Consider the following 24,644-nt stretch of genomic DNA (forward strand, 5'->3'; position numbering starts at 1 on the left):
TGCCGCCGGTCCCTGCGGCCAATGGCGCGGGGCCCCGGGAGCCGCCTCCCGCCCCCACCCTCGGCCCGCCCCCGCCGGCCGAGCTCCCGCCCCCCGGGACGCGCTCGCCTTAGGCTCCAGGGACCCTGCGCCTCGGTGCCCGGCTGTCGCCGCCGTCGCTCCGGGCGCCAGGCACCCTGGCCAGGAAAGCCCTCGAAGGAAGCCTAAGGCCGCGTGCGTCGTGGGGAGACAGGAAGAAAGTAGCGCCTGAAACACGGACTCAAGTAGTCCCAGCTCCTGCCGGGAGGCAACTCTGCCGAAACTCGGGGGGCACTAGTCCGGGCCCGGGCCCAGGCTGGCAGTAGCCGGCCCCAGGCTCGGGGCAGCTAGGCTTGAGCGGGACAGGCGGAGAGGCCACCGGCAGAGTCGCCCCTTCGCCGGCCTAAAAGTATTCTCCCTGTCGGCGCGCTCCCTGGAGTAACGGTGGCACTGGCTGTTGCCTGGGGCATCTCCGGAGCTCGTAGCGGGAGAGTGCCCTGAGTTCCTGGGGCGGCTCCAAAGAGAGAGCTCTAGCCCTTAGCTACGTCCCAGTTGGCGTAAGGACGACGAGACTTCGGGGGCCCCGGGCTCGTGGCCGCTCCAGCCCATTGCATTTGTGGGCTCCCCGCACTCGGCCACTTCCATGAGGTCGCTGGCAGAAGCCGCTTTGGGAAGGAATCAGGGGAAAGCCTGGGTCTTACAGTGCCAGGTAGAAGTTGTGCAGCCTTCTCCGCCCCGATGGGAGTTGCTCTGTGTCCCCTATCCCCGGGTCCTGGGGGTCGCAGCTGCGCGCAGCACCGCTTTCCCGTTTTGCACGTGTTTTCTATTGAATCCGTGGCTCTACGCCTTGTGGCCTCGGCTCTGTGCAGCTCCACTCGCCTGAGGGCCAAGGGGGCATTTTCTTGATTGACGCCCTCCTGCGGTAGTCACACCTCGCGGTGAGCAGTTTCTGCTAAGGTCCTCCATTAATCATGGAAATACACATTTCCCAGCTTTTCCTATTGAGATGTTTTATTTACATCTTGGAACAATTTCACCAACTAAAGAGGGGTCGCCGACGAAAGAAGAGTGAACTGGAAGCCGGCTGGCCCGCATTCGAGTTTCACTGCGCACATTTCTGTTGAGCAACTACTATGTGGCAGCAGTGAACAAGACAGATGTAGTTCCGTTCCTCACGGAGGCAGGAAACAAATTTTAATGCTGTGACTTATGTGTGTGCTAGGAAGGAGAAGTACATAATGATCCGAAACCTAATAACCAGGGACGTCACCTAGCTGGGGGAGGGGGCGTGTTAAGGAACGGAAAGTACTCTCCAAGGAAGTGATGTTTGAAAAATGAGAAGTTGTCAAAGAACCTAGAGAGGGACGAATATTCAAGGAATAGCATGTGAGCGTTGTCAGTGCAGCTTTGGTCAATCATCCTCCCAGAACTTTCTGAAAATCTGAAACTTAGCCTAAAGTCTCCTAGTCTTTTGGGGTTGGAGTCATAGGCATCTGATGACAGACGAACACAGTGAATGTAATATGCTATCATTTGAGGTAAAATGTTAGGAAAGAGTCGGGGTATTTATCTGTGCCTTTGTTCTATTAGGTAAACTCTATCTGGAAGAGGACACAAAAAACTAGTAACATCGGCTGTCCGTGAAGAGAGAGGTGGAGTTGAAGGAAGAACTTGCTGTATACTTTATGAATATTTGGAGAATTGAACCATGTGGATGGGTGACCTACTCATAGCATAAGTAGGTCCTGGAAGAAGTGGCTGATTCTAGGTCTGGGGCATGGTAAGTACAAGGTGAGCTCAAGGCATCTTGTGCTAGAAACCACAGAATGAAGACAGACCCACCCTGATGAGTCTTCCATTGGCCAAATTTGAGGTACTTTAAGTATCAGAAGCACATTTTGGATTATAACACATTGAATGTAACAGTTCATAGTCTCACTCTCCATAGCTCAGAGAGAGAGGGATGGTGGATAGTAAAGCTGGAAGGATGCCAGCTAACAAATTTAAAACTTTGATAAATTTTTTTAAATGTAATAATTCAACCATCAAGTGAGTGGTGTCTGAGTGGCTCAGTTGATTAAGCGTCTGCCTTCTGCTCAGGTCATGATCTCAGGGTCCTGGGATCGAGCCCCACATGGGCTCCCTGCTCAGTGGGGAGTCTGCTTCTCCCTCTCACCCTCCCTCTGTGTTCTCTCTCTCAAATGAATAAATAAAATTAAAAAAAAAAAGGACCATCAAGTGAAACATTGTTGAGGATGAGGATTTTTGAAACCTCTCATAATATCACACCAACCGATTAGATTCTGGATTTTTAAAAAGAAAGCCATGAAAGACAATTGGGAAGCTAAAAGGGTAAAACTGAAAATGAATTGTAAATTAGATGACATAAGTATTGTGAGTAAAATGTCCTCATTTTGGGGACGTGTGGACTGAAGTAGGGGTGAAGGTCTTGACATCCGTAACTTTCATATAGTTCAATACATACACACAACATATATATACACAAACCATTATACACACATGTACAGATAAGGAGATAAAACAAATTAGAAAATTATTCATTGGTGAATTTAGGTGAAGAGTATACTGATATGCATTGTACTAGTCAGCTTCTTTGTAGACTTGAAATTTTCCAGTATAAAAAATTTTTAAAGTATGATTTTAGATATTAAAGAAATGAAAGCAGTCTCATTTTTTAAGGTAAAAATTATTTGAATTATTTGTGAAATCTGCGTACAAGTTCGGGTAGTACATTTTCCCTGGAAGCCATCATGGAGGCCTGTTTACAAATCATAGGTCCCTCTGTGGTCCGGTCTGATGTTGTGCCCATTCCACCAGTTAGTGGAGAAGTCAGCCAGGTGCTGGAATACTGTGAAAGCCAATTGTGTTCTGTGTACCAAGGACAGAGACATGATCTGGGGACAAAGAAAGGACAATTATTATCCAAAGCTCATAGGAACCTTCAGAAGTTATGTTTGGCTCTTCAAAGATTAGGACCTCAGTGAACTAACCAGGTGACTGATTATTGTTTTCTTCACAAACTGTCTTTCCCTCATCTTTGTTTTTCTTCTTTTCTTGCCCCTTCTACCTACCAAGCAATTGAGGGGATCAGTTCGTATAATGCCCTTATAGTAAATCACTAGCCATTAAGTTCTATCTTCAAAAATAGTATGGGTTTGTAGCTTATTCTGTGCATGACTCAGCCACCAGGCAAAAAAAGAAAAAAAAAAATCTAAATCTACAAACCTTCCAAAAATAAATATTAAAGTGCTAGGAAAATAAACACTATTATAGGAAAAGGAAGCATCATCCCTTTCTTTAATTGCCACAGACCCTGGGAGTTAGATGGAGATCTTAAAAGGCATTGATAGAACATTCCAGCTCTGCTACATAACGCTCACCAGCAAGTTGAAGCACTTAATTCTGTTAAGCTATATAACACCATCTCTTCTAAATCCAGTCATCAGATCCATGTTCATTTTACTATAGTTAAAAAAAAAATTACAACCACATTTGTGAATGTCACATTTATTGAACTACATAATTTTTAATATCACTTGTGTAGGTTTTATAGTTTGTTTTATTGTTTTAAAAGTCATTTGGGGCTCTAAAAGAACTAGGTTTTTCCGAAGTTGTCCTTATAATTTTTTTTCACACAGTCAGAACTAATAAAACAAAACTGTTGTAGCTATTTAATTCAAAATCTCTTGGAGTTTCAATATTTTTTCTCTGCTGGATACTAAAACCAATAAAGCTACATGAGATTTTAATTATATTCTGAATTAAACAAGACTCTGTCCAAAAATTTGGCACCATTTATTTTAGTCACTGCTACTATAAAAGAAACTAACCTTTGTAGGGAGAGAAGGTGAGTCTTACCTCTAATTTATCTAACTTTGGTAATTGTTTTGAAACTTCTTTTTTTTTTTTTTTTTGGTAGCAGATGAACAGTATGTTCATTAAATGCATTAGGACAAATAAACTTTACAAATAGACAAATCAACTTATTTTCAATAATTAAATATACATAGAGGTAAAACTTCAAATTAGCTAAAGCTTGAAAGCATCAGGGCGCCTGGGTGGCTCAGTCAGTTAAGCGTGTGCCTTTGGCTCAGATCATGATCCCAGGGTTCTGGGATCAAGTCTGGTATCTTCAAGGTCCCTGCTTAGCTTGAAGGCTGCTTCTCCCTCTCCCTCTGCCTCTACTCCCATCTCCCGCCCCCTCATTCCCCACTTGTGCTCTCTGTCTCACTCTGCTCTCTCTCTGTAAGTAAAAAATCTTTTTTAGAAAGTTCTCATCACAATTGGGGTGCCTGGGTGGCTCAGTGGGCTAAGCCACTGCCTTCAGCTCAGGTCATGATCTCAGCGTCATGGGATCAAGCCCCACATCAGGCTTCTTGCTCAGTGGGGAGCCTGCTTCTCTCTCTGCCTCTGCCTGCCTCTCTGCCTGCTTGTGATCTCTGTCTCTCTCTCTCTCTGTCAAATAAATAAAATCTTTAAAAAAAAAAAAGTTCTCATCACAAGAAAAAAATTTTTTAAAAAAACATCAGTGGGGGGCACCTGGGTGGCTCAGTGGGTTAAAGCCTCTGCCTTCAGCTCGGGTCATGATCCCAGGGTCCTGGGATTGAGTCCCGCATCGGGCTCTCTGCTCAGCGAGGAGCCTGCTTCCCCCTCTCTCTCTGCCTGCCTCTCTGCCTACTTGGGATCTCTTTCTCTGTGTCAAATAAGTAAATAAAATATTTAAAAAAAAAAAAGCATCAGTGGATTTTATTATAGCAATTTGGTTCTATTTTTACTTACAGTAAAAGTTTTATTACCCTCAAATATTGGGATGACTAAATCACTTATGTCACATATCAAATCATTGTATTACATTTAACTTAAAACTTGACAAAATCTAATTCATGTTTTAGGGCTTTACTAACTTGCAAAATGCTAATGAGATTAGATAGAAATGTCTCACCCGCGTCATGGCTGGGATCAGAGCTCTGGAACACATGGGTAATAATCACCATGACATCGCTTTCATGATGTCTGCATTTCACATACTATGAAATACTTACTCTAACATACTTAGCACCATAATGTAGGTGTATTGATCATGAAAGGTTTGGTGAAACTTATACTATTTATTTGTCTAATTAGAAAAGTAAGGAACCCTAATAAAAAGAGAACCCAATTTTTTTAATGGCAAAAGATCTGAATAGACATTTCTCCAAAGAAGACATACAAACAGATGGAATGCCTGGATGGTTCAGTCAGTTAAGCGTGAGACTTTAGGTTTCTGCTAGGGTCATGATCTCAAGGTCGTGGATTGAAACCCCCCCACTGTGTTGGGCTCCACACTCAGTGCAGAGTTTGGTCGAGAATCTCTCCCTCTCCTTCTCCCTTCCCTGCCATGTTCTCCTTCTCTCTCAAGTAAATAAATAAATAAAATCTTCAAAAAACAAATGGCCAATAAGCACATGAAAAGATGTACTATGTCACTACATATGAGGGAAATGCAAATCAAAACCACAATAAGGTACTACTTCCCACTAGCAGAGCTATAATATATATATATATTTTTTAATAAGGAAATAACAAATGTTGGTAAGGTTGTAGAGATTTGGAATTTCCATCCATTGCTGGTGGCAACATAAAATGAAGCAGCTGCTCCAGAAAACAAACTGACAGTTCCTGAAAAGTTTAAACATGGAGTCACCACATGACCCAGTCGTTCCACTTCTAGGTACGTACCCCCAAAAATGAAAATAAATGTCCATACAAAAACTTGTACACAAATGTTCATAATAGAATTATAATTCCCAAAAAGTGGAAACAACCCAAAAGTCCTTCAACCAATAAATGGATAAATAAAATGTGGGGCATCCTAGCAATGGAATATTTATCCTTTAACTAGGATTTTGTACCTCTTAACCATATTCCTTCAATTCCCCACCCTTGACCCCCTACCTCTGGTAGCCACATTTTTATTTCTTTCTCATAGAGGTGTTTTGTTTTGTTTTGCTTGGATTCCACATGTAAGTGAGATTATATAGTATTTGCCTTTTCTTGTCTGACTTTTTTCTCTTGGCATAATGCCTTCAGGGTCCATTCATGCTATCACGAAACTAAGATTTCCTTAATTGTTGTGGCTGCATAATATTCCCTATGTTTATCCACTCATCCACTGATGGACACTTAAGTTGTTTCCATGTCTTGGCTCTTGTAAATAATGCTGCTATGAACATCATGATGGTGCAGATATCCTGTTGAGGTAGGGTTTTATTGTCTTTGGATATAGTCCCAGAAAAGGAATTGCTGGATCATATAGTGGTTTTATTTTAAATTTTGTGAGGATCCTTCATACTGTTTTCCACAGTGGCCATACCAGTTTATGATCCCACCAACAATACACAAGCACTCCCTTTTCTCCATATCTGCACCAGCTTTTTTATTGTCTCTTCTCTTCTTTAAGATGGTCATTTTAACAGGCAGGAGGTAATAGCTCATTGTGGTTTGAATTTGCATTCATTCCCCTAATGACTAATGATGTTGAGAATCTTTTCATGTACCTGTTAGCCTTTCATAAATCTTTTTTGTAGAAATGTCTGTTCAGGTTCTTTGCTCGCTTTTAAAGGGGATATTTTGTTTTTTATTATTAAATCATATGAATTTGTTATATGTTTTGGATATTAACCCTAGCCAGATATATAATTTGCAAACTTTTTTTCCCGTTCTACAGATTGTTCATTCACTTTGTTGATGATTTATTTTGCTGTGCAGAAGCTTTTTGGTTTGATGTTGTCCCACTTGTTTATTTTTTATTTTGTTTCTGCTATGTGAACACTTTGCTATGTGAAGGAAGCCAGAAAAAAATATCCCTGATGAACACAGATGCAAGAATCCTCAATAAAGGGCACCTCCATGGCTCAGTCAGTTAAGTGTCTAACTCTCGATTTTGGCTCAGGTCATAATCTTGGGGTTGTGAGATCAAGCCCAGCATTAGGCTCACCACTGGGTGTGGAGTCTGCTTAAGATTCGCTCCCTCTCCCTCTACCCCTCCTACACCCTCCACCTCTATCTCTTAAAAAAAATCTTCAATAAAATACTAGCAAACCAAATAAAATAATATATTTTAAAAATCATTCACCACAATCAATTGATTGATTGATTGATTGATTCCTGTGTTGCAAGTCTGATTCAATATTTGCAAATCAATCAACATGCTACATCACATGAATAAGAGAAAGGATAAGAATTATATGATCATTTTTTTAAAAGATTTTATTTACTTATTTGACAGAGAGAAATCACAAATAGATGGAGAGGCAGGCAGAGAGAGAGAGAGAGGGAAGCAGGCACCCCGCCGAGCAGAGAGCCCGATGCGGGACTCGATCCCAGGACCCTGAGATCATGACCTGAGCCGAAGGCAGCAGCTCAACCCACTGAGCCACCCAGGCGCCCCTATATGATCATTTTAAGTGATACCAAAAAAAAAAAAAAAACATTTTACAAAGTACAACATCCATTCATGATTTAAAAAAATAAAAAAGCCCTCAATAAAATAGGTTTAGAAGGAACATACTTCAACATAATAAGAGCCATATATAAAAAACCCACAGCTAACATCATCCTGAGAGTTTTCCCTTAAGATCAGAAACAAGACAAGGATGTCTCTTATCACTTTTATTCAAATTGTACTGGAAGTCCTAGCCACTGAAGACAACAAAAAGAAATAAAAACTCCAGGTCAGTAAGGAAGAAGTAAAACTTTCACTATTTGCAGGTGACATGATACTATATATAGAAAATCCACAGAACTCCACCAAGATAAACAAATTCAATGAAGTTACAGGATACAAAAATTAATGTACAAAAATCTGTTGCATTTCTATACACCAATAATGAAACAGCAGAAAGAGAAATTAAGAAAACAATTTGGGGGGCAGGGAGATGTTGGCTGGTTCAGTTGATAGAGCATGCAACTCTTGATTTTGGACTTGTGGGTTTGAGCCCCATGTTGGGTGTGGAGATTGCTTATAAATAAATCTTAAAAGGTTCCTAGGTGGCTCAGGTGCTTAGATGTCCAGCTCTTGATTTGGGCTCAGGTTGTGATCTCAGGATCATGGGATTGAGCCCCAAGTCAGGCTCCACATTCAGCTCAGAGTCTGCTTGTCCCTCTCCTTCTCCCTCTTTTTGTCTCCCAACTTCTGCATGTTCTCTTTCTTTAAAATAAATAAACCTTTTTTTAAAAATAAAAAAAATCCTTAAAAAGAAAATAATCCCATTTACAATTGCACCCAAAATAATAAGATACCTAGGAATAAACCTAACCAAAAAGGTGAAAGACCTATACTCTGAAAACTATAAAACACTGAGTAAGGAAATTGAAGATGACACAAAGAAATGGAAAGACATTCCATGCTCATGGACTAGAAGACCAAAATTGTTAAAATATCTATTACTCAACGCAGTCTATAGATTTAATGCAATCCCTATCAAATACCACAAGCATTTTTCACAGAACTAGAACAAACAATGCTAAAATTTGTACGGAACCACAAAAGACCCCAATAGCCTAAGCAATCTTGAAAAAGAAGAACAAAACTGGAGATATCACAATCCCAGATTTCCAGATATACTACCAAGCTATAGTAATCAAAACAGTGTGGTTCTGACACAAAAACAGACATATAGATCAATAGAACAGAATAGAAAACCCAGAAATAAATGCACAACTATATGGTCAGTTAATCTTTGACAAAGCAGGAAAGAATATCTAATGGTAAAAAAAAGTTCTCTCCCCTCTTCTTTTTTTCTTTTTATTTACTTGATACAGAGAGAGTGCACAAGTAGGGGGAGCACCAGGCAGGGGAGGGAGAAGCTGGCTCAGTGGAGCCAGACGTAAGGCTTGAACCCAGGACCATGACCTGAGCGGAAAACAGACACCTAATGACTGAGCCACCCAGGTGCCCCTATTTCCATTTTTTAAAATTATATTAACTTTTTAATGTTAATTCCCGTATAGTTAACACACAGTGTTATATGAATTTCAGGCATATAATATAATGATTCTGCAATTCCTTTTTTTTTTTAAAGATTTTATTTATTTGAAAGAGAGAATGAGCAGTGGGGAAGGGCAAGTGAGAGGAAGAGAGAGAAGCAGACTCCTCACTGAGGCAGGAGCAGGATGCCAGACTAGATCCCAGGACCACAAGATCATGACCTGAACTGAAGGTAGACTCTCAACCTACTGAGCCACTCAGGCGCCCCTAAAATAACATTTTTAACAGAATGTATCTATGAAGTGGTCTTTGCCAGTTTCTCTTCTTTCTCTTTCTCTTTAGGGGAAAATGTCCCAAGTGAGATCTGCTACCATTGTTCCTGCTCAACCAAAGCCATTTACTTCATCAGATACTATGCTGAGCCCAGGTAAAGCAACAAGATCTTCAGCTTCCTTCAAAACAAAAGCTTTCGAATAAAGAGGTTAGAGTAAATCTAAGGCAATATCAGATCAAATTTTTATTTTCCTAGGTCTCTTCAAGTACACATTGGGGAAGTATCTTAAAGGCATAAAGGGTGACCAGATAGACTGGGAAAGACTCTTGACTGGCAAGGGGCAGAAGAAATGGAAGTAAGCATATGATTATTTTGTTTAAGACGAGTAGAATAGGAACAAAATAAGTACACATTTGAAAAGGAAATCACTCTTGAACTCACTTCCACTATTTGTCTGACAAGTTAGACAATGTTAATGTGAGATTACACTGAGTCTGCTCCCACCGGGGAGATAGATCTACAAAAAAAAAAAAAAAAAAAAAAAAGAGATAAACCACATAACTTCTCTTGAACACATCCAAGAGCTAAGGTTTCAGGTCAGCCAAATACTCTCAGGAGAGACAGACCTTCCCAAGGAGACACAGGGAAGAGCCGTAGCTGACCTGTGGCAGAGCCTGGCAGGAGGAGACACCAGATACCATGTATACCTGTAAGAAGAATTCAGGTAGATTTTTAATATTAACTGCTAAAGGCTTACCGTGAGGTAACAAGAAGTGTAGAATCCCTGAAAGTGCAGACACAATGGGAATTTATACCCACTAGCAGGCTCTTCTCAGAATTCACCAGGTGCTTCAGAGAGACCAGAGGCAGAGATGCAGGCTTGGAAAGGGAGCAGCCATCACTACAAGAAAGACATGGAGCTCTGCCCAGACCCTACTTCCTTAGAGTCAAAAGCCCTAGGGAGAAGGGCAACACCCTTGCAGGGAACAGGCGAAGACCACAGAAGACCACGGTGATTGAGATAAAGGTAAAAAACAAACAAACAAAACTTCTATTCCTAGGGGAAGGGCAGGACACTCTTCCCTGCAAAGAACCTGCAAAAGATGTGGGCAATTTGGCTACCCTCAGGATCACCGAGAAGACCCAACTCCCCCAAGACTTGGGGCGTAGGGCCCGCTTAGGAGTAGGGCTGGACCTGCACAGTAGAAAACCTTCCTCAACCTCCACACCTCAATCCTCCACCCACCAGGAAACCCCAAGAATCAAGGAATAGCATCCTTCCATCCTTCAAGGGCTCAGGACCACAGGGAAGGCTGCACAGACAGGTGGGCCTAATTATTTTTCCTATGAAAATCATATCTTTTTTTTCTCTAGTTACTTAAAAGATTTTTTTCTTTATTGTTGGCGTTTAGCACTTTAACTGTGGTGTACCTTGGTATGACCTGATATTCATCCTGCTTGAGATTTACAGAGGTTCAGTCATTCTCTCTCCTTTCTTTGGAGGCTCTAATTATATGTCTGTTAGACCTTTTCACCAGACCATTTTTTTTGTTTCTTGTCCATTTGTCTTGTTATGCTGAAGGTAACTATTTTCTTGTAACCTGTCATCCACTTTTTAATACTCCCTTTAGCTGTTCAGCAAACTAAGCCCATTTTGTTTATAATTTGTTGTATTTTTCAGTTCTAGAATTTCCATCTGATTTTTTAATAATTTCCAGTTATCATCCAAAATATTTCATGTCTTTAAATTCTTTAAATGGCTGATTTTGAAAGATCTCATTTTATAGCTCCATTCGCTGAAGTTTCTGTGATTTGTTTCCATTATCTTTCTTCTTTTGGTCCAGGTCTATCTCTTTGTATACAAAGTTATTTTTCAAAGGACTATTACATAGCTGTGCTTTATGAGCACAGGTGGTACACATTTTTATTTTCATTTATTTATTTTTTTGAGAGAGACAGAGAGCATGTGAGTGGGGATGGGGTAGGGGCGGAGGGAGAGGGAGAGAGAAAATCTTTTTTTTTTTTTTTAAAGATTTTATGTATTTATTTGACAGAGAGAAATCAGAAGTAGATGGAGAGGCAGGCAGAGAGAGGGAAGCAGGCTCCCTGCCAAGCAGAGAGCCCAATGCGGGACTCAATCCCAGGACCCAAGCCGAAGGCAGCAAGCGGCTTAACCCACTGAGCCACCCAGGCGCCCAGGGGAGAGAGAAAATCTTAAGCAGGTTCTGTGTTTGGCACGGAGCCCAACACAGGGCTCAATCTCATGACCCTGAGATCATGACTGAGCTGAAATCAAGTTGGATGTTTAACTGACTGAACCACCTAGGCATGTCTACACATTTTTAATTTTTGATATATTTTTAAAAGATTTTTATTTATTCATTTAGCAGAGAGAGAGAGAGAGAGAAGCAGGGGGAACAGTAGAGGTGGACCATTGTGGAGCTCAATCCCAGGACCCTGGAATCATGACCCAAGCCAAAGGCAGATGCTTAACCAGCTGAGCCACCCATGTGCCCCTTTCATATGTTTAAACTGTAGCATTTGTTTAAGAACTTTTTTTCTATCTGCTAATTAAGTCTACCAACAATTAATGCCACTATGATTCAGCTACATCACCTTGAGTCAATAGAAATATTTTGAATGGATATTTAGGTCAAAATCACATAACAAAAAATGAATCATTTTAAGACTTATTGTGGTCAGGGCGCCTGGGTGGCTCAGTGGGTTAAAGCCTCTGCTTTCGGCTCAGGTCATGATCTCAGGGTCCTGGGATCAAGCCCCACATCGGGCTCTCTGCTCAGCAGAGAGCCTGCTTCCTCCTCTCTCTCTGCCTGCCTCTCTGCCTACTTGTGATCTCTGTCAAATAAATAAATAAAATCTTTAAAAAAAAAAAACAACAGACTTACTGTAGTCATTTCTCAATGAATAATTATGTTGTATACCTGAAACTGTTACATGCCAGTACCTCAATTACAAAATAAAGAGCTTTAGGTACTTTATTTTTTTAAAGACTTTAACAGAGAGAGACACCGCGAGAGAAGGAATACAAGCAAGGAGTGGGAGAGGGAGAAGCAGGCTTCCTGTTGAGCAGGGAGCCGGATGTGGGGCTCAATCCCAGGACCCTGGGATCATGACCTGAGCTGAAGGCAGACGCTTAACAACTGAGCCACCCAGGTGCCCCTAGGGAATTAAAGTACATAATTAATTAGCATTTACTATAGTCACAATATTATTTTTTGCCTTGCAATTTCTCTTTTTAAGACTTTATTTATTTGAGAGAGAGAGCAGGAACAGGGGGAAGAGGGAGAGGGAGAAGCAGACTCCCCACAGAGTGGGGAGCCTGATGTGGGGCTCGATCCCAGGATGCTGGGATCATGGAAGACAGACCCTTAACTGAGTCCTATATTCACAATATTATATGATTATCACATCTATCTAGTTCCAATAAATTTCCAACATTCTAAAAGAAAACTCCATATTTAGTAAGTAGTCACTCCTCTTTCCCCTCTCAACCAACCGTGGCAATCGCAAATCTGTTTCTATGAACTTAGCTCTTTTGAATACTTTGTATAAAAGGAATCATACAATATACAATATATGAACTTCTGCATCTGACTTCTTTCACTTAGAACTATATTTTGGGGGCACCATCTGGCTATTGTGATAATGTTTCTGTGGACATTTGCATCCACATTTTTTTCCCCAAGATTTTATTTATTTATTTGACAGAGATCACAAATAGGCAGACAGGCAGGCAGAGAGAGAGAGAGAGAGAGAGAGAGAGAGGAGGAAGCAGGCTCTCCGCTGAGCAAAGAGCCCGATGCGGGGCTCGATCCCAGGACCTTGGGATCATGACCTGAGCCAAAGGCAGAGGCTTTAACCCACTGAGCCACCCAGGTGCCCCTGCATCCACATTTTTTGAGTGGATTTTTTTTTAGAGGGTTTTTTGTTTTTGTTTTAGATTTATTTGAGAGAGTGAGTGTGACATCTCACCAATACATGTTCTTTTCTGTTTTTACTCTAGCTCTCCTTGTAGATATGAACTGGTACCTCGGTGTGGTTTTGCTTTGCATTTCCTTGAAGACTACACACATTGCTTTCATGATTCTGTCTTCAACTTTTGACAGTTTGAATATATAATGTGTCTTGTTGTGGGTCTTTGAGTTTCTCCTGTTTGGATTTATTGAGCTTTTGAATGTAAAGATTCAACTGTTGTAAAGAATTTGATAAGTTTTCAGCTTTTTTTTTTTTTTTTAAGATTTTTTTGGTCAGAGACAGAGCACAAGCAGTCAGAGTGGCAGGCAGACGCAGAGGGAGAAGCAGACTCCCTGCAGGACAAGGAGCCCAATGAGGAACTCGATCCCAGGACACTGGGATCATGACCCGAGAGCCAAATGAAGGCAGCCGCTTAATTGACTTAGGCACCCAGGTGTCCCTCAGCTATTATTTCAAGTATGCTTTCTGCCCATTTCTCTCTTCAGGTACTCCCATTTTGAGAATGTTGGTATGATTCATTGTGCTCCACAGGTCTCTTAAGCTGTGTTCATTTTCCTTCATTCTTTTTTCTTTCTGCACTTTGCATTAGACAATTCAATAACAGCTTCAAGTTCACTGGTTCTTTCTACTACCTGTTCACATCTGCTATTGGAAGCTTCTAGTGTTGTGTGTGTTATCATTTCATTTTATTATTTTTCAGCTCAAAATGGCTGAAAAATATCAAACTGATATGGCTTTTTTAATTTACCAAGTCTCTATTTGTTGAGACATTGTCCTCCTGAATTCCTTTACTCTATGAGGATATTTGAGACAGCTCATTTCAAAATGTTTACTTCGAAAGGGGTGGTTTGTGTTAATTTTTTTTTAAGTGGGCCATACTTTGTTTTTTTGCATACTTCTTAGTTTTTTGTTAGAAATTTTTAGTATTAGGCCACCTGGGTGGCTCAGTGTTCAACTCTTGGTTTCAGCTCAGGTCATGATCTCAGGATTGTGGGGATCAAGCCCAGCATTAGCTTTGCTGTGGCTCCAATGGCTTGCTACTTTTCTAAACGGTTTTCGACTCTCAATTCTTTGACTTTGGTAGTCTCTTTTTGCTTGCATTCAGCTAGTATTACTGCTGACAGATTTCCTGGAATGCCAATAACCAAATAATAAAACAAAAATTAAAAAAAAGAAAAGAAAAAAATCCGTCTTTGTAGACTGTTGGAGCACAACTTCAGGGCTTAGCTAGGCCATTTAAAATCAGCCTTAGCTTTCACTTTCTGCTTGTGCTGAATGTAGGGATCAGTCAGCAGTAGCAAAAGCTACTTTAAGTAGCTTTCTTTAAGTTTATAAACTGGCCTGGACATGAGTGGCTTTCTCAATTCCCCGATATACATTGTCTTTGAATGGCCTAATTTCCTTAAGAAATTCTCTCCTGTCTTTTCCCTCTTAGGTTTTAGGCACTCCTTTATCTTACCTCAACTATCATCTTTTGCTGCAGGTAGTAGCCTGTTGTTCATTTGCCTTATCATAGTTTTGAGAAATGCTTGCTACTTTTCCACCTTGAGTTGTGAATTAGATGAAAACAAAGGCAAGTGCCTTGCTTCAGGCCTTCAGATTGCCCAGACAGAGTAATTTTTTGAGATGAAAAGATCCTCTTCGCCCTCAGGACGAGTGAACAGGGTTGCCCTGCTCTGAGAATGCGGGTTGCTGTCTTTAAGATCACCACGGAGCTGGGAAGGGGGATGGAGCAAGGGCAAGTAAAACACCAAAAAAATGTCTTAGTTTTTAGCTTGCCTTCTCTTGACCGAGCACTAGGTTGCTATAAACCTAGCTCTGACAAAGTTGTTTCTGAATGTTTTGCCTCAGGAAGAATAAATCCTTGAAGCTACCTACCTACTCTATTTTTGTTGATGGTTATTTTTTGAGTGCTTGATATTGTATACCAAAAATTGTAGAGCTAATTTAAGGTGTAGGATGTTAAAATTCTCCAGTGATTTGGGGTGCCTGGCTGGCTCAGTCAGTGGAGCTTGCGACGACTCTTCATCTTGGGGTTGTGAATTTGAGACCCACACTGGGTACGGAACTTCCTTAAAATAAAAAAATTCTCCAATGATTTGTTTTTCCTTGTCAGTTGCATTAGCATTCCTAGATAATTTCAAAACGTCAGGAAACAGATGACTTAAAGCTGGACATCAGGCCCTGTGAGGACCAATCTCTTTCTCACTAATCTTATACTAAGGTGTAGTCCCTTAGAGTATGACTGAAGGAGCCTGGGATGTTTACCAAGGTGCTTTGTCCTAGATGGTATCTGTGTTAAAGTGTATTTTAGGAATTTTGGAACAACTTGCTAAACTCTGTAAAGATACCCATTGCCAAATAAGAAATAATAGGGCAAACAAGTCAATGTAGAAACTAAATTTATTAATGGATTTACTGAAGGCAGTTTATTTTGTTAGATATTATCCATAGCTTATGTTGACATCTGATTTTGCAGAGAAATTGTATCATTATTTTTATTCAGGTGACTAATACTTCTGCAAGGTAAATTTAGTTCTTTAAAGTAGCACATTTTCTAATTCTCCAATTGGGCTTGGCTTTACTTAGCTACCACAGTCAAAGTCAAATGTCTCTAAATTTATATACTTAACTTGACGAAGGCATAAAATTTTTTCTTTGCCTCTATTCCTTCTAAGTGTGCTTGCTCTTCATGCTGAAAAATCTCAACTTCCATAAATTTGGCTGCTAGATCAAAATTGTCAGGAACCTTCCAAGCGTTAAGATTTCACTAAAGAAAAATATACATATACATATTTTATTATATACAAAGTACAAAGTTTCATCAGATAAGCAAAAGAATATAAATTATAGTCATAATTAAGTTTCAAAAGGCCCTTAAATCACTGGGACCTTCTGCATAACATATAGGCCACACAGCCATTAATCAGAGTTCTTGGTGGTTCTCCCATAAGAGTAATCTATATTCTAGAGAAGCTGGCTATTTAGAAACTCTGTGGGGGTTAATGGGTTGGGCCTCATAAAGGAATACTTTTACATCTGGGAGAAACAAACTAAAAATATTGAAGGAAGGACTACTTCTAGAGTTTATTGTTGACAATAATTTTAGAACCACAGAAAGTGTTAAAGACTTCTAAGTAAAATTCACACTATCTCATAATAAGAATGGATACCATTTTGTAGCTCTACAAATGGTTTGGTCACAAATGAAAAAGGAAAAAGAGCTAAGAATGCAGAATGGAAAAGTCTAGGGAAGGAGGCAAGCAGATACACATAATTCAATCATAGCAAGAAAAGTACAAAGGTGGTCCTTCCCAAGACTGAGTTGGCAATATTTACCTACATAAGTCAAAGCCTAGAAGGAGAGTACAACTTATATATGTGTGTTACCTAGTGATATACAAGAAAAATATTTTTCCTTTTTTAGGAAAGGGCTATTTTATATCAAAAACTAAAAATACATATTTACTCAATGCAAGTCCCAAATAAAACCCAAATTAATACACAGTGAACTACAGGCATGACAGAAAAATGAGTAGACATAGTAAATCCAACTAATTTACAGTATAGCCTTGATATTGTCCATTTGTTTTTCATCTGTACATAAGGCTCAAATCCTGGAGTTATAGGTTTTATTTTTCATTTTTCTTAAAAACAGAATCACCGATCCTCAAGGTAACTAAAGATTTATCTGGTTTCGTAGAGGTAGTCTGCTCCGTGTAACAGAATGCTCTGTAGTTTCTTCCACTTTAGACTTCTCCACTGAATTAATGCCTCTGTTTTCTTTGTCTTTTGCATGTGATTTTTTATGCTATAGACATAAGGGGAGAAATTAAGTCAATATAAAGTAACATTTGATACATACTAGCTACACTCTATTTTCAAAGTCCTCTGGGTTATAGGCAAGAAATTAAGTGTGGAAAAGGTTTGGCACAAATCGGAGCCAAAAATTTGTTCAGTAGGTAGAAATGAATGTCTTCTTCATCTTACCATCAATGGAAGGAGTGAGGTGAATGAATTACTAATTTTCTGCATGATTTTCCAAGGCATAATTATAGACTTTACTGTAGGGCAATGGTTCTCAACAGGGAGCGATTTACCCCCTTCCTCCAGGAAGATATCTGGAGACATTTTTGGTTGTTAAAACTAGGAGGCACTACTGGCTTCTAGTGTGTAGGAGTCAAGGATGCTGCCAAACCTCATATAATAAAAAGACAGCCCACCACAACAAAGGATCACCCAGCTCAAAATGTCAATAGTGCTGCTATGAGAAAGCCTGCTGTAGGAAAACAAACATTTAGTATCTTGCGAAAAAGGCAATTCTATATTAAGCAGAGAATCTGATATATGGCTACCTCAAGACATTTTTTTTTAACTGTGTTTTACCTTTTCTCTTAAACTGATTTCATATTTCTCATTTAGGAATTATATTTCATTGGAATTCTCATATTTGCCCATAGAGAGCTTTAGGAGACTAATGACATTCATTGCAAAAATAATCATCATCATCATCATCATCATCCATGCTGAGAAAAATCATAAACCAACTTCAGAATTTCAAACCCAGAAAATTTCCCCACATGAAACTGCTGCAGGGAGAAAATCATTTCAGACTTCAGCTGAAGGTTTAAAATCCAATTCCAAATCTTTTCTGGTACTGTAGGGACTTCCCTGCCCCAGCTGAACCAGTAAGCCTAGCCTTTAAAATGTCCTAAATGATAGTAAGGAAAGGATTCCGGCCAGGGGATTAAGTAGTCACAAGGGTTTTCTTTTCCTAATTTTTCTTCTTTCCTTAACTTTAAAGATAGCAGAGAGTGTTGGAAAATGAAAAGAAATATATTTAGTAAAGAATAAAGCAAAAGGTAGGAAGGATTTGGGGATAAAATTACCTTGAGGGAAAGAGAGAACAGTTTAACAGAAATTAAGGTAGAAGTTTTAACAGCTTAAATCGCAGATGGAGGGTCTTTAGGCCTTGGTGGGAAAACCTGCAAGTCTACGAGGTTACAAGAACATAAACTTATCACAAGCAACATTTCAACTATAAAATGTAGACATCAGTGTCTTACGTGAGAAGATCATTTCATCATAGACTGTGTCTAGGCTCATGTCTTCAAAATAAAGGGAAAGATGCCGGGCAGTTTAAAGTGCGGTGCTCCTAAGAGTGTTGAAAAGGAGTTAGAAAAGGTCACAGGATTTAACTGCACAAGATCAAGGCAGGTGAGGAGGCTCAGGAAACATGAGAGAATCCTTAACAAGAGAAAAGCCTCAGGTAGGAGAAACTAATATAAACTGAGAGGCCTTCAGTCTCTGTCTTTTAAACTTCTTAGCTTTCAAAGTCTGAGTATGAGCAGACACAGACTCCAGGACTTCTGTGTCAAAGGTGGAGGGAAGAGAGGAACTGCTCTCAGAATCCACGGTGCGCATACAGGAAGTGGTAGGGACTTACTGTAATAGCTAAAGAGTGCTATCTGAGGATGGAGATTAAATTAAGCTTTGCCTTTAATGTTCCTACAGAAAACCCCTCATCAATGATAATATTCGTGTAAATAATATAAATCAGACAAGTTCAAAAGCTATCCCAAAGGAATGACAAAATACTTTGCTGATGCCTTCCCATTCAGCAGCCAACGGCAGACGTCTGTCAGATGTGGAAAGCGGATGTGACAGGACAGAACCACATACCTGGAAGAATGGAATCCCACCACTTGATGAACAATCCACACCAGCATCTACAGATGGTTCCTGACTTGGAGGCTCTTCAACAGAGTGCCCTAGAACTGACTTTTCTTCATCCACGGCCTAAAATGAGAAGGCAGATGAGTGATTAAGTCCAAGGACTTAAAAATCTTCACAAAAGGGGGTGCCTGGGTGGCTCAGTGGGTTAAGCCTCTGCCTTTGGCTCAGGTCATGATCTCAGGGTCCTGGGATCGAGTCCCACATCAGGCTCTCTGCTCAGCGGGGAGCCTGCTTCCTCCTCTCTCTCTCTCTGCCTGCCTCTCTACCTGCTTGTGATCTCTGTCTGTCAAATAAATAAATATAATCTTAAAAAAAAAAAAAAAATTCACAAAAGGAAGTGCAGCTTTCTTCTTTGAAAATAACACAATGTCCATTGTGTAAAAGTTAAACCTCAACCAAATAAGTAGGAAGTCTATAAAATAATGAGGATGCCTGGCTGGCTCAGTGGTGAGAGTATGGGACTCTTGATCTCAGAGTCTTAAGTTCGAGCCCCATGTTGGGTGTAGTGGTTACTTAAAGAAAAAAACTCTGAAAATTAAAAAAGAAAGAAAGAAAAAGAATCCCAAATATATTTTCTCATAGAGACATACCTATAATAAAATGTTAAAAGTAGTAATCTCAGTATAATGGGGTTACAGGTTATTTTTTATCTTCTATTTCCCAACTTGTCTATAATTACTACAGTTAAGAGCAGACTGGAGATCTTCTAGGTTCTGATTCCAGCTCCATCCTGTGACTTGGGACCAAGTAATTCTCAGTTTCCTCACCTCTACAATGAGAACAGTACTAGCATCTACTTCATAGGGCCACTGAGAGTGTTAACTGAGTAAATATGCATGTAAAGGGCTTACTTAGCACAGGCTCTGGCACATAATAAGCACAACATTAATATTGGTTATTGTTATTACTTTGATAATAAAAAATGGCCAGATTAAAAGCAGCAGGCTGGGGTATCTGGGTGGCTCAGAGGGTTAAGCCTCTGCCTTCAGCTCAGGATATGATCTCAGGGCCCTAGGATCAAGCCCTGCATCAGGCTGTCTGCTCAGCGGGGAGCCTGCTCCCTGCCCTCTTTCTGCCTGCCTCTCTGCCTACTTGTGATCTCTGTCAAATAAATAAATAAATAATCTTCTTTTTAAATAAATAAATAAATAGATAGATAGAGAGATAAATAAATAAAATAAAAGCAGCAGGCTTAGGCTTAAGGATCAGATAACTACCATTAATGCAACAGAGTAAGATTTAAAGGCAAAGAATAAAATTCTTCATACAAAGCTAATGACATAAGGAGAATCCTAACTAAAATTATGAAGTTTTAGATTTTACCTGACTGAGCTCTTCCTTGTTGTTTTCTGAACAGTTTAGCATCATTAACAGTTCAGGCTGCTTCCTTTTCAGCTGATCAAGGAGCTGTTCACGTGGTTCAGTTCTCACCAGTGTCGACGGGTAGACGTAATTTTTCCTCTGTGGTGTTGTACCTTTAGTGGACATTATATAAATGGGAAAAGACTGAAGTGTGGGATAGGAGTAAGATTTTTTTTTAAGTTAGGCTGTATACTTCCCCATGAGTCTCTATCTTCCAAAGACATAACTATTGCCACACATGGGAATTAGCCTGTTACTCATCAGGTACAGATTGCTTTACAACTACTATTTCCTAACTTGACAAATGATCTTAAATGGACTCAATTATTTTCAGGATTCAACCTACCCCCAAACATGAAATTATCCATCTCTGAGGATGCACAAAAGATGTGCTGTAGGCTCTAAAAGGAATCAGAGTGTTCTGAGAAATGGCAGGATTCCTGGAATAAGTAGTTTTCCCCCAATAAGATCTTTGATAGGATGATCATTTCACTGTAAATTTGGTAGTAGCTAAATATTAAAGATTTTAAAGATTTTATTTATTTGAGAGAAAGAGAGAGAGAATGAGGAGAGGGAGGGGCAGAGCCACAAGCAGACTCCCCACTAAGCACAAAGCCTGACACGGGGCTCATTCCCAGGACACTGAGATCATGACCTGAACTGAAGTCAGATACTCAACCTACTGAGACACCAAGGTGCCCCGCAATTATATTTCTTTATAATGAACTCATGCTCTCATATTTTCCACAAGCACTTCTTTGTCTTTTTGCTTAGCACTTATATTCCTAATTTCATTGAAAAGTGGAAACAGGGGTGCCTGGGTGGCTCAGAGGGTTAAGCCTCTGCCTTTGGCTTTGGTCATGATCCCAGCGTCCCGGGATCAAGCCCCATACTGGGCTCCCTGCTCAGCGGGAAACCTGCTTCTCCCTCTCCCACTCCGTGCTTTTATTCCCTCTGTCAAATAAATAAATAAAATCTTTAAAAAAAAAAAAAAGAAAGAAAAGAAAAGAAAAGTGGAAACAAATATTACAGGGCTCTTAAGGAGAAAATAAACTAACATTCTCTAGCATCGCCTCTTTTCATAATTGCTTTAAAAAAAAGCTTTGAAGTATAATTTACATACCATAAAATCTATTCAGTGATTTTTAGTATTTATGGGGTATGCAACCCTAAATGCAATCCAAATAATCGTTCGATTACTCATCCTGTTAAATAGTTTGCATATCTTCTTCCATGAAGGCTTTTCTAAATCATCATAGCCTAAAATAATCTTTGCCATCTCTGATAAAATGAGAGGTACACGTAAGACAATGCACAATATGATAAGCTTTTTCCATTAAACTAGATTTATGTAATTACATTCGTCTACTATTTCTGGTATTAAAATGTTTTACAAACTGTGCTAGATAGATGGTTGTTGGATTTTTTTTATATGCTTTTAAAAGATCTTCTCTTTGGGCCACCTGGGTGACTCAGTTGGTTAAGTGTCTGCCTTCGACTCAGGTCATGATCCTGGTTACCCTGGTTGGGCTCCTTGCTTGGCAGGGAGCCTGCTTTTCCCTCTCCCTCTGCATGGTGCTCCCCCTGCTTTTGTTCATGCTCTGTCAAATAAATAAAATCTTAAAAAATAAGTAAATAACTAAAGGGGTGCCTGCCTGGGTGGCTCAGTTGGTAGAGCTTCTGATTCTTAATTTTGGCTCAGATTGTGATCTCAAGCCCCCCTTGGGCTCTGTTCAGCCTGAAGTTGGCTAGTCCCTCTCCCTCCCCCTCTGTTCCCACCCTGCTTGCACACACTCTAAAATAAAATCTTAAAAATAAAAGTAAATAGGGCGCCTGGGTGGCTCAGTGGGTTAAGCCGCTGCCTTCGGCTCAGGTCATGATCTCAGGGTCCTGGGATCGAGTCCCGCATCGGGCTCTCTGCTTGGCAGGGAGCCTGCTTCCTCCTCTTTCTCTGCCTGCCTCTCTGCCTCCTTGTGATCTCTCTCTGTCAAATATATAAATAAAATCTTTAAAATAAATAAATAAATAAATAAATAAAGTAAATAAAAATCTTCTCTAAACAAAACCAGTGCCCTAAATATTTATAAAATCTTATTGATTCTAATGTCCAAGTTTTATGCCCAGTACATGTCACCTATATCATGACATCTAATCTTGATTAAAAATACTTTAGGGTTGGGGCGCCTGGGTGGCTCATTGGGTTAAAGCCTCTGCTTTCGGCTCAGGTCATGATCCCAGGGTTCTGGGATCGAGCCCCACATCGGGCTCTCTGCTCAGCAGGGAGCCTGTTTTCCTTCCTCTCTCTCTACCTGCCTCTCTGTCTGTCAAATAAATTAAAAAAAATAAATAAAAATAAAAAAAAATACTTTAGGGTTCCATTTTTTCCATTTGAGATGACTGCAGTGAGATGGCAAATTCCTATCAGGCAATGGCAGGATCTGGTTTTTCTGAACATCTGGCACAGTACAAGGTTGACTTCAACTTCAAAAATGTTAATTCTTTTTCCCTTTAAAGTACCTGTTGGGATATCCAGCTTCAGATCCTGTTGTAGAAAGCAATTAAGCTTAGTCAAACCAATTTTTATGGTTTCATTAAGTTCTAGACTTTGTGCCATTAACTTTTCTTCATCAGTAGTTATCTGATCAAAAAAAATGTTACGCTGGTTCTCATTAACTGCTTTATGTTCATTTAATTTTTCAGTGATCTCTGATCTGGCAGCCTCACAACCTTGGTTTATAACCTGTAAATGATGCAAATGAGCTTTCATTATTAAAATCAAAGTTGTCAGCATTTTATTCAACATATTATTTCCTTACCTTGAAATTTTCCATAGTAAAAACTTTGAAGAACATATGCAAGAGAAGAGAGAACAGTAGAATTCCCCCTTGTATTGACCACCCAGTTTCAACATTTATCAAACAAGATTAGCCACTTGGGGTATATAGATCAAAAAGATTAACCACTCCTCCTCCTCCCATAGAATTATTTTAAAGCATATCCTGTATCATTTCATCCACTTACTTCAGCATACATCTCTAAGAGTTAAGAACTTTTTTAAGACCACTCTCACATGTAAAAAACTTAGCACTGACTTCTTTTTATCAAATGTCTAGTCAGCATGCAAATTTTACCAATTATCTCAAATGTTTTTCACAATTTATTTAAATTTATCATTAGATTTGGTTGATCTGTCTTAAGTAGATGACCATATAATTTATCACCTAAACTGGGATACTTTTCAGAGTGAAAAGGGCCCTTCTTAATAACAATTACCTCCAAACAACAGATGTAAACAAGGACTATCCCAGGCAAACCAGCTCTTACGATGCTCTGGTCTTTTTTTAAGATTTTATTTATTTATTTGACAGACAGAGATCACAAGAAGGCAGAGAGGCAGGCAGAGATAGAGGAGGAAGCAGGCTCCCTGCGGAGCAGAGAGCCCGACGTGGGGCTCAATCCCAGGACTCTGGGATCATGACCGGAGCCGAAGGTAGAGGCTTTAACCCACTGAGCCACCCAGGCGCCCCAAGACCCTCTGGTCTTAACTCTTTTTTAATATAGGATACCTTACCTCATACCTTTTTAATTGTTTGGCAAGAATATTTTGTAGGTGGTGCTAAAAGCACATATACCTGGTTCCATCTCTCATGTTAAGATTAATCCATTGGGGCACCTTGGTGGTTCAATCGGTTAAGCGGCTGCCTTTGGCTCAGGTCATGATCCCACATTCCTAGGATCAAGCCCCACATCGGGCTCCCACATTAGCAGGGAGCCTGCTTCTCCCTCTCCCCCTGCCTGCCACTCCCCTGCTTGTGCTCTCTGTCTCTCAGTCAAATAAATAAAATCTTAAAAAAAAAAAAAAAGATTAATCAGTTGAGGCACCTGGCTGGCTCATTTGGTAGAGCATGCAGCTCTTGATCTCAGGTTTGTGAGTTCAGGGATGGGAGTAGAGTTTACTTAAAAAAAATAAATATAATTTTTAAAAAGGAAAGAAAGAAAAAAAAAGATTAATTAGTGAGTTCCCATGTCATCACCCTATTAATTATAAAGCTCACAATCAAGGGGTGCCTGCCTTCTCAGTCAGAATGGCTCAGTCAGAAGAGCATGAGACTCTTGATCTCAGGGTCATGAGCTTGAGCCCCATGTTGGGTGTAGAGATTACAAAAAACAAAAACCAAAACCAAAACCCACAAAACTTGAAAAAAAAAAAAAGAAATAAAAATTCTCCATCAGTTTTTATCAAATGGTTTGGACAGTAACTAATATCCA

General features: G+C 40.0%; 1 protein-coding gene and 1 long non-coding RNA gene across 2 annotated transcripts in view; one reads left to right on the forward strand and one right to left on the reverse strand.

Moving 5' to 3' along the window:
- The first annotated feature begins 19 nt into the window (after positions 1-19).
- Positions 20-19,030, forward strand: LOC123388710. Its single transcript, XR_006603211.1, has 3 exons — positions 20-1,798; positions 9,350-10,606; positions 18,899-19,030. It is a non-coding gene; the product is annotated as an uncharacterized LOC123388710 (long non-coding RNA).
- KIF11 (kinesin family member 11) overlaps positions 15,663-24,644 on the reverse strand; it is a 43,645-nt gene continuing 34,663 nt past the window's right edge. Inside the window, exons 19-22 of the mRNA XM_004749657.3 lie at positions 22,893-23,115; positions 20,337-20,488; positions 18,960-19,076; positions 15,663-17,088 (exon numbers count right to left, since the gene is read on the reverse strand). Of these exons, the coding sequence (XP_004749714.1) occupies positions 16,957-17,088; positions 18,960-19,076; positions 20,337-20,488; positions 22,893-23,115 (624 nt within the window). The 3' untranslated portion in view covers positions 15,663-16,956. The remainder of the gene's footprint in view (positions 17,089-18,959; positions 19,077-20,336; positions 20,489-22,892; positions 23,116-24,644) is intronic.

The sequence above is a fragment of the Mustela putorius genome, unplaced genomic scaffold (assembly GCF_011764305.1).
Source record: "Mustela putorius furo isolate JIRA1106 unplaced genomic scaffold, ASM1176430v1.1 tig00003909_pilon_pilon_pilon, whole genome shotgun sequence".
NCBI classification, from domain to species: domain Eukaryota; kingdom Metazoa; phylum Chordata; class Mammalia; order Carnivora; family Mustelidae; genus Mustela; species Mustela putorius.